The 14,974-nt window shown below is 36.9% G+C and overlaps 2 protein-coding genes across 5 annotated transcripts; one reads left to right on the forward strand and one right to left on the reverse strand.

Moving 5' to 3' along the window:
* Positions 1 to 5,271: 5,271 nt before the first annotated feature.
* LOC147548355 (uncharacterized) lies at positions 5,272 to 11,417 on the forward strand. 4 transcript variants are annotated; one of them, XM_086671032.1, is made up of 8 exons: positions 5,272 to 6,778; positions 7,055 to 7,816; positions 8,043 to 8,210; positions 8,368 to 8,947; positions 9,513 to 9,978; positions 10,136 to 10,307; positions 10,390 to 10,753; positions 10,990 to 11,417. In XM_086671032.1, exons 1-7 carry the CDS (start codon positions 6,626 to 6,628, stop codon positions 10,546 to 10,548), a joined length of 2,460 nt encoding a protein of 819 aa, XP_086527158.1. In that variant the 5' UTR covers positions 5,272 to 6,625; the 3' UTR covers positions 10,549 to 10,753; positions 10,990 to 11,417. The 4 variants fall into 4 exon arrangements, with proteins under 4 accessions (XP_086527158.1, XP_086527159.1, XP_086527160.1 ...); XM_086671033.1 differs by having other exon boundaries at positions 6,567 to 6,778; positions 8,043 to 8,183; positions 10,144 to 10,307; XM_086671034.1 differs by having other exon boundaries at positions 6,567 to 6,778; positions 8,043 to 8,183; positions 9,594 to 9,978; positions 10,144 to 10,307.
* Positions 11,418 to 12,638: 1,221 nt separating this feature from the next.
* Positions 12,639 to 14,661, reverse strand: LOC147548356 (uncharacterized). The gene is made up of 4 exons (XM_086665279.1): positions 14,562 to 14,661; positions 13,302 to 14,050; positions 12,804 to 13,075; positions 12,639 to 12,650 (listed from the first exon to the last, which is right to left on the reverse strand). Exons 2-4 carry the CDS (start codon positions 14,047 to 14,049, stop codon positions 12,639 to 12,641), a joined length of 1,032 nt encoding a protein of 343 aa, XP_086521405.1. The 5' UTR covers position 14,050; positions 14,562 to 14,661.
* Positions 14,662 to 14,974: the final 313 nt, after the last annotated feature.

A 14,974-nucleotide genomic window follows, 5' to 3' on the forward strand; every position in this document is an offset into this window, starting at 1 on the left:
AGGTTTCCAGTGATGGTGGTGGCCCCGTGGTGGTGGTGGTCTAGTGGTGTTGGTGGTAAAATATTTGAGTATGAAATATTTCTAATACACGAGGGCATTAGTGTCATTTAACATAATTCAGATATCATGCCTTTATTTGAGACTTGTTTTTAAGTCTGAAAGTTGAAGGTTATTTTTCAGCCCATTCAGACATGAACTCAATTCAACAAACATTTCAGATTTCAATAAATAATAAAAACAAACATCTGAAATCTAAATTGGATCTGAAAAAAATGAAAAAACAAACAGCACTTACGACTTATCATCTCCCATTGGTATTCCCCCGTATGATGAGATACACAAGTTCGATGCATTTCCGTGTGTGTCATAGACTAATTGCGAAAAATTTCATAGGGTTTGATTCTTCAATAGATTTCCATGAAGATATCTCGCTTATAGTAGTGATAATCTGAGTCAAAATTGATAATAAAATAGAAAGAAATGTATTTGGCGATTATACAGTGTAATAAGATGTGTTCAACGGATTACAGTTGATTGCATCTATCACACGTCAAATTAATGTCGTGATTGAATCTCCATTTTCCAGAAACCGCTCCCCCTCTCTCTCTCCCCATAACCCACAACACTGATCTAAGTAGGTTTTTGTTTCTCCAGCGAAGGGTCTTCCCTTCGCCGGATTCCCTTTCCGTTTCTAATAAAGGTTGTTTGTTGGTCTTTTAGGGCCTATTTTGTTGATCTTTTAGGATCTTTTTGATTTTTTTTTCCGTCTTTAAGATCGAGTGTTTGGCCATGAAAAATCATGGGAGTTTCTTTAACAACTTACAACTCTCTCAACCGATGCACCGGAACCAGTCATAGCCCAAAATTCATCCCACGAAGTTTCAATCCGTTAACTATACACGTTGTGATTTTTGGTTCTCTTCACAACATTTGTAGTAGGAGACTCAAGGTGCTGCAATTAATGGAAGAAACCACCGACAATGCTAGAAAGAAACTCATAATTAGCAAGGAACAACCACAATATAAGGAGGAGTTCGTACTTTTTCGTTAAGGGAGACGGGGACTCGATTTACACGCCGACGGTTGATGGCTGACGGCGACGGTTGACGGCGAAGGTTGACGGCGAAGGTTGGCGGCGACAGTTGACGACGAGAAGAGAAGAAAGTGAAAAAAGAAGCGGTTAGTAAATCACCCATAGATGGGCGTGGTGTCTACATCAGTAAGCAGCCCACTAGTTGGTCCAGGCAACTCTAGAGGTACCCCAAGTGGGCATACTTTGACTTGTTTTGTCTGTATTGGTTGTGTCTTTGTTTTTCAACTTCATGATGTAATTCTCATTAGCCTTTGGGCCTTTAAATGAAGTTTGATTCCAAAAAAAATAAATAAAAAAATAAATAAAAATAAATAGGAAAACCAATTTTACAAGGTATCAAATGGTCATAGGTACAAAAATTTCATTGTCTCTTGGCCCAAGGAGACAATCAAACCTAATGTTGCATTTTCAATGTCAAAATAGAGATACCCAATTAGCCAACGACAATTTAAAGCGAGGGCCAAAACTGCAAAGAGCCGTCAAGCTTCTTCAAATTCAATTTATGTACTCCAAATGAAATTATAAGCTGATAAGTTAGCCCACCTAGAGTATCTCCAATGCAAAACTAAAAAAGAACCCAATTAATCATGTGTATCAAGTCTCGATTGAGTTTTTTTCTTATCTTGCTAAAGTGAGTTTCAACTTTGCATGTCTTCAATAGATATCTCAAAAAGAACTCTACTTGATACACATGTCATTCATTGATTCAATATAAATAAATTAGATATGAAACAAAACTTCTCAATGGTTTCATATACAAAGTGGGCTGACCAAGACAATTGAGTTACTCAAAAGAAAACTCAGATATTGAGTTTTTCTTGAGATATCTCAACATTAAATGATGCCACATCATTTTCAAATTTAAATCGAGAGATGCATTGGAGAGAGTTTCTTTTTTTTCTAAAACGCAAAAATATCTATTAGGCATTTAGAATTTTTCAAATTGGGTATTGCATTGGAGATGCTCTTAGTGGGCTAGAAAAGAGTTATTTTGTGAAAGGGGCAAAGATAAAAACTGAGTGATGAGTTTGGGACATTGATATGTTCTTTTTTGAGTTTGGGGCATGCACTAACTTGACTAACTTTACTATCCAAAAATAATGACGTCTAACAAACTTTAAACTTAGTTAACTTTAGTGAAAAATGTAAGATGCCCAAAAGCCCATTTTATTTTATCTTTATACCACAAATACTAATTTTTTAAATCTAGATACCCCACCAATAGTTTGCAAAAAAATTTCATTGATATCCAAAAGCTAAAAATGAAAATTTTATTAACATAAATAAAATATATTTACATAGACCGACGAATGAAACCTTCTTCAGATCAAACGAGTGGAAAATGTTTCAATTGAAAATCTAATAAATAGTTTCACTTGAAGCTTTAAAACCCTTGAGGGTTTCGAAAATCTTGATTCTGAAATTTTTGTTAGTAAAAAAAACGTGTGACGTAGCTAATAATTTATTTAAGCTTTTGATGCCCCAAACAAAAATTTGCTAAATTCTAATTTGACTATCACTATCTTGCAACTTTTTCAAAAAGATCAAACGAAGATAAATTTAGGATGTGACTTTGGATAACGATGTTTTGTTTCTTGTGAATCCGAGATTTTGGTGGGAAAATCTTGGATGCCCACCACCATTGTCATTCTTAATTTCCTCTCACTACTGTTGCAAAGAGAAAGGTTCTCCTCCGTCTGGGTTGAAGGGTAGAGGTTTTGACGGAACCCTCCTTAAGAGTTTCAGACCCTAAGCATTTAAGAGTTTCAAGCGAAAGCATTTTCTTTGTCTCAGATGAAGGGAGTTTCGGTGAAGCGAAACGTGTCCTTTATCGAAACTTTGAGAGGAAAGACAGATTCACGGGGAGAAAGTGAGAGCAAGAGTAGTAAAGGGTGGGCGAGGAAATCCTCCTCGAGACTTAAGACCCACGATCAAGACTTTCAGAAGCCTCGGGGATTTTAAAGCTTCAAGGAAACCATTTATGAGATTTTCAATTGAAATATTTACTACTCGTTTGATACGACGAGGGTTTCATTCGTCGGTTTATATAGATATATTTTATTCATATAAGTAAATTTTTCATTTTTATTTTGAATATTAATGAGTTTGTAAAACTATGGTTTGGAAATGTAAATTTAAGAAATTAGCAGGGCCGTGCCTGAGAATTTGGGGGCCCAGTGCCAAATTTTAAATTGGCCCCCTAAAATAATCAAATTTAAAGACTTTTCTATAAATATAAAAAACAAGCAAATCAAACTAGTTTGACCATAAAAATAAGAAATTGTACATGAATTAAATCACAATGTATTTCAATCAAATCGGTTGCTCTCTAATAGTGAATTTATCAATAACATAAACTATTTTTTTCTTTGTTTTTGCCAATGTCTTGTCAAATTTTTAGACTTGTATTTTTTGTGCCATAAATAAAATTATACAAATAAAATAACTTGCCAATAACAAAAATTTAAACCTCCTCGTATATTTACTAAAAAAAAAAGTAAACAAAAGATTTATTCCGATAAAACAATATGAAGACTAAATAATGCCAAAATGTAACTAGTATAGGATAATATAATGCGGTTGTTTTCAACTTTGGTACATTTTCTTTTGTTCCTGTAAAAAACCTACAAGCAACCAGTGGCGGACCCAGGATATTTGTACTATGGGGGCACTTTTTAATTATAATAGATAGGAAAATAAACGAATAGCACAATTAATCGTCGAGTACAAAGCTACACTAGTCGTCTCTACTAACAATACTCAAAGTATTGTTTTTCTTTGAGAATTCGACTACGATTCGTTACAAGGCATTGATACATCACGAAGATGTGATAAACACGATAACCACCTAATTCGTGAGTTGTTTTGACTTATGTCTCAACATATATTAGTATCCTTACGGACACTTGAATTATTAAAAAAAAAACTTAAGTAGAAGATATTAACGAACTTTAATCTACAAAATTATAATCACAACGTAACTTCTTTATAAGAAACGTTAACGTAAGCAGATAGGAGAATATAAAGCTACATGAAAAATATTTTTCAAGAATTAAATAAAGTAAAAAGAATGATAAAAATCGCATAAAGATAATATATAGAGGCCACAAAACAGCTCGAATAGAGTGTGATGAAACCCAAACAAAAAAGAGAACCGAATTTGAATGTATCAAAAATGGAAAGGAGCTAAAGAAAAAGATCTCAGAAATCAGGGGCAAAAAAAATTAAGGGCAAAACAGCAAAGTTAAAAAAGAGAAAAATCATGTGATGGGGGTGAGAATTGAACCTCAGACCTCTTAGTCGTAGCCTCCCCCATTTACCATCTCGGCAACATAGAATTTATGTTAGTTTTAGCATGGCACTTACTATTAGGAGTATTAGTTAAGCGAACAGGTAAAGAAACCCTAGGACCTGTGGGGCCACGTGCCCCCACGTGCCCCCACGGGTCCCTACGTGGGTCCGCCCCTGCAAGCAACCCAATTTTTTTTTGTTAAAAAGACTAATAATGATTAATATCCAATAACTAGTTTATTAAGAAGAATTCAAAATAATAAACTAAAGAGTATCGATAAATATGTTATAGACAGACTAATAACTAAACATAGTTATTACCTGAACGGTCATGGATAAAAGAAATCGTTATAAAATGAGAGAATGGATTCTAATGTTACACCAAAATCACAGCTAATAGTTACACCAATTTTCTCTTTTTGTAATGATTATGCAGGAGTCTGAATACTAGAGAAGACAATTGAAATTGAAGATTCAACAAGACCTATTTCTATATAATATAAATTCGATTTTTTTCTAATACAAAGAATATAAATTAGATAATAGATAGGGAAATAAGTTGCATGTTTAGAAAGTGAATAAATTTTATCAAAAAAAGAAAGAGAATAAATTAAGAAAAAAAGATGAATTTAGAGAAAGTAAAATTTTGGAAGAGGTAAGTGTTAGTGTTTAGAGAGAACGTGGTATTTAAATTAAGGGAAATTTTATAAGGCCTCCCCAATTTTGTTAAAAGGCCTCCCCATGAACCATTTTACTTGCTAAATTATCACTAAGGGGAGGCCTTTTAACAAAAATGAGGGGGCCCTATAAAATCTCCCTTAAATTAATATGGAAAGAAGAGATTTGTGTGGGAAGTAGAGAGAGAAATAACTGTCAGTACCTAATTCAAAGAGAGGATAAATCTAAGGCCCAAAAAAGGAGCCCAAATACCAAATCCAACCCAATAGGGAATATTATCTAAAAAAAAACCCAAAAAGTGATTTTACCTCTCTATCCCTCTAAAAGAAATGCTTACCTCTTATATCCCTCACTCATTTCCCGCCAACACCAGCCTTTCTCTTTCTCTCCCTGACTTTGATTAGACCCGCCCCACATGCAGCCTCTCCTCTATTTCTCTCTCGGCTTCCGCGCTCTCTCTCTCTCTGATTTGAAAACCACTAAACCCTCTCCCTCCATCAAAACGATTCATCTCTATCTCTCTCTCTCTATTTCGATCAAACTCTCTCTCTTCATTCATACCGGTCCATCTCTATCTCTCTCTATCTCTTTTTCAAGCGAAAAAGCACAGCCATTAACGCCTCTTGCATTCCAAACGTTACAGCCGAATCTCTCTTTGCCCAAACCTATTTAAGCAACCGGATCTACTCTTTTTTCTCTCTATTTCGCTCTGTTTCAACGAATCTCAAGCTTCTCTCTCGATTTCTCTCTCTTTCAAAAACAGATACATCTCTGTTCTTCCTCTAACTCTTGATCCTCTCTCTGTTGTTGGTAAATTAGTAGGATTGTTGGAACATTTTTGGGGTTTCTGGTTTCACATCTGTGGGTTTTGGTACAGTTTTATGGGTGTTTGAAAATTTGGGGGAGTTTTCAAACAATTAGGGTTTATGATTTCAAGTTTTGTAGTCTGATCTATAGTCTGTGATAAATCATTTTGGGTTGTTTTTCGAAAAAGTTTTAGGGTTAAGCTGCTCTAAAGTTTGTGATAAAACATTTTGGTTGTTGTTTTGTGATTTCGGAACCATTTGGTGTTTATGGTTCTTCATCAAGCTTCTAGGTTAGTTTTGTTTTAACATTTAGGGTTGTGATCCGAAAGTTAGGTTTCTGTGGAGACATTTAGTACTTTGTCTTTGTTTTTTGGGGGTCTGTCTTTGTTTATGAAGTGCATGATTTGGTTTATCATTGTGGGTTGTGTTGAAGAAATGTTGGATTATGTTTAGACATTTTGATAGTTGTTAGTGATTTCGAAAGCATGCATCTACACATAAAGGTCATTTGGGTGTTTATGATACTACATCAAGTTTCTAGGTTAGGGTTGTTTTAACATTTATGTTTCTGTGGAGAAATTTAGTCATTTGATCAAGATTTATGGGTTGTTGATTAACAGAATGTTTTTTTTTAACATTCATGGTTGTGAAAAAAAAATTAGTATATGTTTATACATTTTGGTTGTGTAGATACATTCTGCGTTTGTTTGTCTTTGTGTTTGTTTGAAACATAAGAACTTTTGCAGACAATCCCAAGATGGTTAAAACTAACACAAAGAAAGGAGATGGTGCTGATAAGAAACAACAGACTCCTGTGAGGGCTAGCCCCAGGAAGAGGCCTGCTGAAGAGCCATCAAATGCTGGGCCAAGCAAAAAAGGCAAGAAAGTTGCCAGCCCCCAACAAGCAAAGGTGTGTTATTGTATAAAATTTTTTTACAATGTCCTGTAATTAATGTTTGTGTTCTCACATTTCTTATAATGGTTATGCATATTTGTTAGTGTGTTGACATTCTGTAAAATGTTGCTTCAGTTATTGATCTGTCATTATTGTGTAGACCATTGGCCTATGCTTATTGTGTAGACACATTAAAAAATGATCTGCCATTACTTATTGTGATGAAGCATTCAGTTTACTGTTGACCATTTTGTTGAATGCCCTGACATTTCTGTTATTGTTTCTGTGAAGCACCGTGGGTTTACATCGAAGGCTAGAGTGCCGACGGAGGAGCCCAAACATACCGAGGCTAAGGAACAAATTAAGAAAACTACTTTCAATTACAAATGTAATTTGAAAGCAGTTTATAAGGTGGCGAGGGAATTGCAGAACGACATTACTGAAGAGCAAAAAAAGATGTTGTTTGCTTCACCCTTCGGGCCCTTGTTTAAGGCAGTGACCAGTATTACTTTCCGAAAGGAGAATGTTATCGAGAAGCCTAACAAAGCCATCTACGATCTGCTCTATTGCTTCGACAAACAGAGCCAAGCCTTCAACATCGGAGGGAAGATGATTCAGTTCACTCCCGGAGATGTTGCTTTGCTTTTGGGAGTCCCAATGGAAGGACAAATATATGAAGCATTCCCAACCAATGTCACCCTAGATGCCACAAAGGACCAGTTTCTGAGCAAGTACTTCAGAGACTGTATGGTAGAGGGAAAGGCTTTATCTTTTGGCGGCCCCAGCATCGAAAAGGCTTTGCATGTGGCTGCAAGAACAAAGGCTCCGGCCATTGAGTTCTTGAAACTCTGGATTATGTACATGGCAGCCACATTCCTGTTTGCTTCAGCTGCCGGCTCCTCGGTTGTCGGGAGTTTTTATCACAATCTCCAAACGGAGAGAATGATGAAAAGAGTTTCATGGGCGAGAGCTATTCACTCCTACATGATGGAGAGAATAAACAAACACTCGGAAGACCCGGCAAAAGCTTCAGGATGCCTGACTCTTCTCCCCGTAAGTATTCATAACCATGCACTTAAATGTTTCATAATTTCTTATAGTGATAAAAGTCAAATTAGTTTGCTCTGACATTCTATAAAATGTTTCATCATTCTTTTTGGGGCTTATCTAATGCTGAAACATTTTGGAGAATGTTTGGGCATTTTATAACATGTGTTTCCATTTCTTATGATGGTAAAGAAAAACACTACTGACCTAAGAGTGTTTAATTTCTTTGCAGTACTGGTATTGCATGCACACCAGGATCCATGAGGACCTGGTTGGAGAAGTAGGGGTCAGTCCTAGAATAGCTCGATGGATGATCGAGCCATTTTTCCTTAAAGGACTGGAAGAAGAGCTGGAAAGCATTACAGAGGAGCAGGTAATTTGTTTTAACATTTCTTATAATGTCTCTTTGATTTGAATAAATGTTCTAACATAACTGATGTCTGAGTGACATTTTATGAAATGTTGGAACATTTGCATGAATGTTTACACATTTAATTAAATGCATGTATTTTTTTAAGAGGTGTTGAGATAATAACCATATGTATCCCTCCTTGTAGGTGAAGGTGGAGTTGGTGGCGGAGTCTGTGGAAGAGGAAGAGTTGTTAAAGTTCACGGAGAGGGTGGTGGAGGAGATGAATGAGGAGGAAGTAGAAAAGTTGAAGGAGGAAGTGGAGAGGTTGAGAGAAGAGAATTTGTTGGTTAAGAGAGAGTGTGAGATGGTTAAGAGAGAGAGAGAAGTATTAAAAGAGGAGTTGGAGAGGATGAAGAGAGAGAGAGGAGAGAAAAATGATGTATTGGAATTTGATTTTGGTGTCGGAGGGGAGGTGGATGTTAGAGACGAGGTTGGTAGAGATTTGGTGACTGTTGGAGAGGAGGTGGAGGGTGGGGAGGTTAGACAAGAGGTGGAGAGTGGAGATGGTGGAGAGAAGATAGTGGAGCAGGAAGTAGCCCCAAAAAATGCGGAACAAGTAAACGTAGAAGCCCGCAACGAAAAAGAAAGTGATGCCGAAGCCCAAACTGAAGGAGCAGAAATAGACAATAAGGGTAAGAAGGCAATTTCTGATGAGTTGGTAAAGGGTCAAACTTCAGGGGAGGGGCAAAACCAGGAGCAGAAAGAGAGCCAAGTTGCTGGGTCAAGTGAGTAAATGCTCACGCAATTCTTTACTTCTGTTGACATTCCTGTTTTTGCTTGATAAGAAGTTGGAAATGTTGGAGCAAATACCAGAATGCTTCAACATTTGAGATACTGTTATAAAAGTAATGAATATTGTCTTTTTTTAGATTTAAGTTGGTTTTATTTCTAGTTTATTTCTTTTAAGCAACGTATTAACTTGTGTGCAATCAATCTATCTTCTCTGAAATTCTTACTTACTTGTCAGATGATTGGTATGAACATAAATTGTTCGGCCATCGTTACAAGTTTTTTGATAAACGGTAAGTAAAAGAGTTCTATCGTACTCCCACGATGTCTTTTACCACGACAATTGAAGACTGTCTTTTACCACGAACGACAGTAGAGTGGTCGGCTAAGTAATAAATAAGAAACAAACAAGTAAGTGTTCTTCTCCGCATAAATACGTAAAATGTTGGAACATCCGTGATAACGTTTATATATATTGATCAAGAATTGGAGAATGATTTTTGTTAAGATTTGGTTTTCTATCGAATGTTGACTAGTTAAACGTGTGGTGGTGGGGGACAGGTGAAAAGCAATTTGCAAGTGTTTTGAATGTAGGTGAAAAAGAGACGGAAGAACTAGACTTTCAGCTGACTTGGCCTTCAGCTTTCTTTTCAGAGGTTTGTGAAGTGGCCAAAGAATATGAAAACTACGAGATCGTGGAGAATGAAAGTTCTTCGGAAGACGATTTTGTAAATAAGCCACAGGTTGAAATGGCTGAAGTTGTTCAAACGAAAGAGAAAAACAAACAAAACTCTCTGGTTAAGAGGGTAAAAACTCAGCCAAGAACCCGAACTTTGACCGAGAAAGGCAAGCAACTCGAGAAAAAGAAAACAATCAATGTAGAGGACATTATAGAGTTGGGAGCCGGAAAGTCAGAAGAGGAGAAAGTTAAGAAGCTTGGAAACTGGAGAAGAAGCCCAGTCTGGAAGAATGTCAAGGAAGATGAAAAGGGTCTGATGGAAGAATTCCTCAGGAAAAGTGACAAAAGGTACGAGTAGGTTACTGTAATGTTCATGCACTGACAATAATGTTTGGACATTCTTGTTTGTGTTGTAACATTAATTTTAACTTACTGTAATGTTCTAGCATTGGCTGATATGTCCTATCATTACAAAAGGTGACACTGTTTTTTCCACATTTTCCAGTACTAAAGTCTGGTTTAGTGACGGGATAAACGACATATGTGGAAAGCAGCTCGACATGTTGATGATGAATCTAGAATGCGATTCACAGATAATCAACTGGGCCAGTTCCTTCGTCACTAATCACAAGGAATTGAAAGAAAAGTGTGTGCTTTGCCTCCCATCAGAGATCTATGTAAGTTAAGTGATTAGAATGTTTTCCTATCGTCATCTTTTATATGAGTGAACATTTTGATAACTTTGTGTTTGTTCGACAGACAATGATAAAGTCGGAGGTCAACCAAGCTTCAATCGAACAAATGCTCAATCGTACGTTGAGTAATAATGCTGGGAAACCGGAGATATTGTTTGTGTGTGCACCAATCTGTCAACCAACAACGGGGGACGCAGCAAGGGGGGGCACTGGACACTATTGATATACAATGTATTTCTCCATAGGTGGACCCATTATGATTCAATGTCATTTGACAAGAAGAAGGCCAAGGACTGTTACGAAAATGCCAGGGAGTACGCGGCATATGTCGAGGATGTAATGGAAGAAGTGGGATTCACAATGTTTGGAACCCAACAAAAATATGCAGATGTCGTTGGGGAACCAGAATTCCCTACTCAGGGAGAAAAGTAAGTGTTCTCACTCTTTATTTGTTCCAACATTATGATGCATGTTTTAATTAGTTTGAAATTGTTCCAACATTCCGGGAAATGTTGGAACAAAAACTTATATGTTTTTAGAAATTTGATAAAAACACACGTAGTTATTAATAATTTAGTCTCATTTAACATTATGTTTCAGAATTGTCTGTGACTGTAGAAACATTATTGGTTATGCTTTAACATTTCGTTTGTGTCTTGAACAGCCCGGATTGCGGTCTGTTTGTCATTTTGAAAATTGAAGAGCTCGTGGCAGACTGCACGACAACAGGACCCAAACAGCGTACAGAAAACCCAGATTGGGTATCCCTGGCACAAAGGAAGAGGGCCAAGCTAACCCACAACATTTTGAAAGAGAATACGATATCTTGGAGGATGGCCCGAGCTTGAAGTAGTTTCCCCTGTGTAGGTTTTTTTTGTAAAGGATCTTTTTTAATCAAAAATGAAGTAGTTGTTCAGGTAACGGGTTATGTTCATATCACTAAACCCGAAACGACTTCATTCTTGATTATATTACAAACAAATATGGTTTGTAAATTATTTTGGGATGTTAACAACATACAATGATTTTGGATGGGATGTTTATGTTAAAAAAATATGAAGTAAATTTGAATATATTATTATTTTTCTTCAACAACATGTGTGACATGCATTGTCCCCTTAGAGTTTGTTTCAGGGAAGAACATATACAGATATGTTAGAACATTCCTTTCAATGCTGGGACAAATTGATAAATGTTTGAGAAATATGTAATAATGTTCCTTCATTAATACGAATGTATTCAAAAAAATCCATAATGTTGACACATGGTAAATAATAGTAAGACATGTAAGGATTCATTCACTGAACATTTTGTAGAATGTTATAACATTTTCACAAGAGAACAAAATATGTACTAAATACCAAAAGATTTTTCTAAAACATTCAACACAATGTACAGACAGTCTGTTACATGTTGATACATGTTGAGACATATCGTTGATGTTGAAGCATTTAGAAAAATGAGAACTAAAGTTGGGCCCGACATGTTGCACTGTTGTGATAAGAGGGTTGGTTGCACCTGCGACATATTCTTTTCCTTCTGGTAACATCTCCGGAACTTTGCAACCGTGTTGTACGTGGTCTCCCTGGTGCCCTTTTAACTAGTGGAGGAAGAGTCTTGGTTAATGGATCAAAAGTATAGGGTTCGTCATAATTTGGAACGGGGTAAACACAATGTTGGTATGTGTTTCTGTAAGCCTCCACCGTCCAGACTGGATCGTAAAAACATGTACTATCACCCCGAGTCTTGTTGATGCATAACATTGCATGTTGACACGGAAGCGAATCTACTTGCCAACGCCGACAAGAGCATGTGAGAGTACCAAGATTTACGGAATGGCGTGGAGTCGAATATACTTCATAAATAAGTGGGGCTGCCTCGACGTATCTCCAAGTCTCCGCAACTTTGTATTTCGCTTGTTGCTCCAAGTTAATGGATGGGCAAAGAAATGTATTCCATCCAATAGCGGCGTCTCTATGCTTTCTCATCTTGTTCATAATCTTCTGTCTTATGGCATCCAACAATGCTGTAATAGGGAGAACGCGGGCTTTCTTTACCATGTTGTTGAAGCTCTCAGACAGTTGGGAAGTGATGGCGCCATACCTGTAAGACAACATTATAACGTCTGTCACAACATTTTACGGAATGCTTATATTAAATCATGTTGTGTTCGAACCGTACACTAAATGTATAAACATTAATCCGAATGACAAAACACTAGAAAGAATGTCCTTGCATAACAGAAGCAATGATTAAATGTGAAAAAATTACTGGGTAAACTTAAAGTGTGCCGGTAACAAGGTTCATGGTGTTTCAACATTTCAACTGAAAAAGAGTAAACAAAATACCTATCTCTGGGGAAAAATGAATCTGCCCATGATTCCGGATTAAGGGATTGGAAAAACCTCTCCACATTGGTTCCACCCATCTCAACCATTTGTTCAATGGTTGCGTGATACTCGCTCTCGGGTAATGCACGTGCGCCGTAAACATAAGACTCTGAAAATAACGTGACTGGCGCGCCCCGTTACGTATTCTCAAGTTTAGATTACATCGTAAGTGCCAAGCACAGAATGAGTGGTGAGCGGTGGGAAAAACATTCTTCACGCCTTTTAGAATTCCAGCATGTCTATCCGAAATAAAGGTGTAACGTTTGATCGGATCCACCACTAATTTCAAATTTTGCAGAAACCAATCCCAATTATGATCATTCTCAATGTCCACAACTGCGTAAGCAATGGGGAAAAGACCTAACAAAAAAATAATAATACAAAATTAGTGTTGTTGATTCATAATGCAATAGTGCATTAACAAATGATCAAATGTCTAAACATACGTGGTAATGTTAAGTGACACCAATAAATGACGCAGCATCTCACTGGATGCAGCGACATTGTAGATCATGTTCTTAAAATTTTGTCAAGTGTTGGCAGGAACATTAGAATGTTAACGTACGATGTGAAAATGAAAACATACCGTCGTTTCCGTCCTTGGTAACCGCAGCTAAAATGCAGCCATTAAAACGTGTTTTGGCGAATGTTCCATCAATATAGATCACGGGACGACAGTGTTGAAACCCAAGGATAGATGCGTGAAGCGCAATAAAAACTCGGACAAATCTATTGGTAGTGGGTTCGATTTGCAAATCAATTATGCTATTGGGATTAGTAGTCGCCAAAGAATCTACGTACCACTTCAACTTTGCATAGGAATCACCCTCCTGCCCAAATACTTTGTCCATGGCTACCTTCTTACCACCGTAAGAAAAGTAATAGCTCAACTCAACACCGTAATCGTCTTGAAACTTTTCTTTAACTTCAGCAGTACTCCAATTTGGGTGTTTTCTGATGTCTTCATCCATTAGGCTGCCAACAAGTTTACTAGAGAGTTTGGGATCCGCAGGTTTGAGAACAACATCGAGACAATCGTGTATCGGTTCGTATTCTTTCAAAAGAAACACGGATTTACATCCCAATGGTGCAACCCCGTGGACTCTCCAATTACATCCGGGTTTGGAACAAACGGCAGTCACACGACATGGTTCATTCTTGATATATTTGTAGTTGTTCTTGGTTGCAATGGTATAACGACCAAGAGCGTGTCGAAAAGCTTTGACACCACCAGGGAATATTTGCCCAATCTCCGTAAATACGTCGCCCCATGAGTCACATACTAACTTCTTGTCATTATTTTGAGATGTAGAAAGTGACCTTTCAGTTTCCATACTGCAAAATTGAATAAAATGTTATGAAAGTATCATTGATTTTTAACAGGTTAACAAATGTATGAACATCTAGTGTAATGTCGCGGCACCAGAGAGAATGTCTGGACATGCGTAGGAATGTTCAGTTATCAATGAGAATGTCGTATAATTTAATGAAATGTGTGAAATTATGTGAAAATGATGGATAACATTCTACTGAATGCTTCGAATATGTGGTATAATCAGGTGGTCCAAGAAGCAATGTCTGATCATTCTATCAAATGTTGGTCAAACTGCTAATTCAATAGCTATGAAACAAATGTGTTAACACATGATAAAGTACTTGTAACATGTAACCAAATGTTCAAAAATATTTGTAAATGTTAACACAAACGTTAAAGTTATACCAGAAACAAAAAAGATGTACGGACAGCGAAAGAACTGTACGGACACTTCAGAAACTAAGCTTTACACGAGAAGGATGAACAAAAGCATACAATCTCATAAAAAAGAGTTTCATCATCAACAGTTACCTGGATTTATAGGAGAAGAAGATGGTGATTCGAACAAGTTGATGGCTGGAGAAGATGAATAGATATGATGAATGAAGAAGAGGGTTTGTATCTCGGTTTGTGTCTGTAGGTGATGACTGAACGAAGATGATGAAAATATTAGAGAGAGAAAGGTAAAAACGAAGATGATGATCGAAGAGATGATGACTGTAGAGAGAAGAAGGTGGCAAATAGGGTTTGGGGTTCGGTTTAGGTAGAGAGATAAGAAGGTGGAAACAGATTTTGGAGAGAGAAAGTAAATCAGATTTTTGAGAGAGAAAGATATGATTTGTTAGAGTTGTTGGATATATATAGGAGGGCAAAAGAGGGTTTAGAAGAAAATAGGAAATCTTAGAGATAAGAGTTGGGCCCGGATTGCACATTGGGATGTGTAT

Source organism: Eschscholzia californica, unplaced genomic scaffold, assembly GCF_041429995.1.
Source record: "Eschscholzia californica isolate CP2 unplaced genomic scaffold, dmEscCali1.0.p SCAF_3, whole genome shotgun sequence".
Classification (NCBI taxonomy): domain Eukaryota; kingdom Viridiplantae; phylum Streptophyta; class Magnoliopsida; order Ranunculales; family Papaveraceae; genus Eschscholzia; species Eschscholzia californica.

What these genes read in the sequence shown, in the direction of transcription:
- LOC147548356 (XM_086665279.1), bottom strand. Translation starts at nt 14,049, where the DNA reads ATGGAAACTGAAAGGTCACTTTCTACATCTCAAAATAATGACAAGAAG. An exon ending in TACCAAGGACGGAAACGACG is followed by an intron (nt 13,076 to 13,301) that starts GTATGTTTTCAT and finishes TTTTTTTGTTAG; the next exon opens with GTCTTTTCCCCATTGCTTAC.
- LOC147548355 (XM_086671032.1), top strand. Translation starts at nt 6,626, where the DNA reads ATGGTTAAAACTAACACAAAGAAAGGAGATGGTGCTGATAAGAAACAA. An exon ending in CTCAGGAAAAGTGACAAAAG is followed by an intron (nt 9,979 to 10,135) that starts GTACGAGTAGGT and finishes CACATTTTCCAG; the next exon opens with TACTAAAGTCTGGTTTAGTG. An exon ending in GCCTCCCATCAGAGATCTAT is followed by an intron (nt 10,308 to 10,389) that starts GTAAGTTAAGTG and finishes TTTGTTCGACAG; the next exon opens with ACAATGATAAAGTCGGAGGT.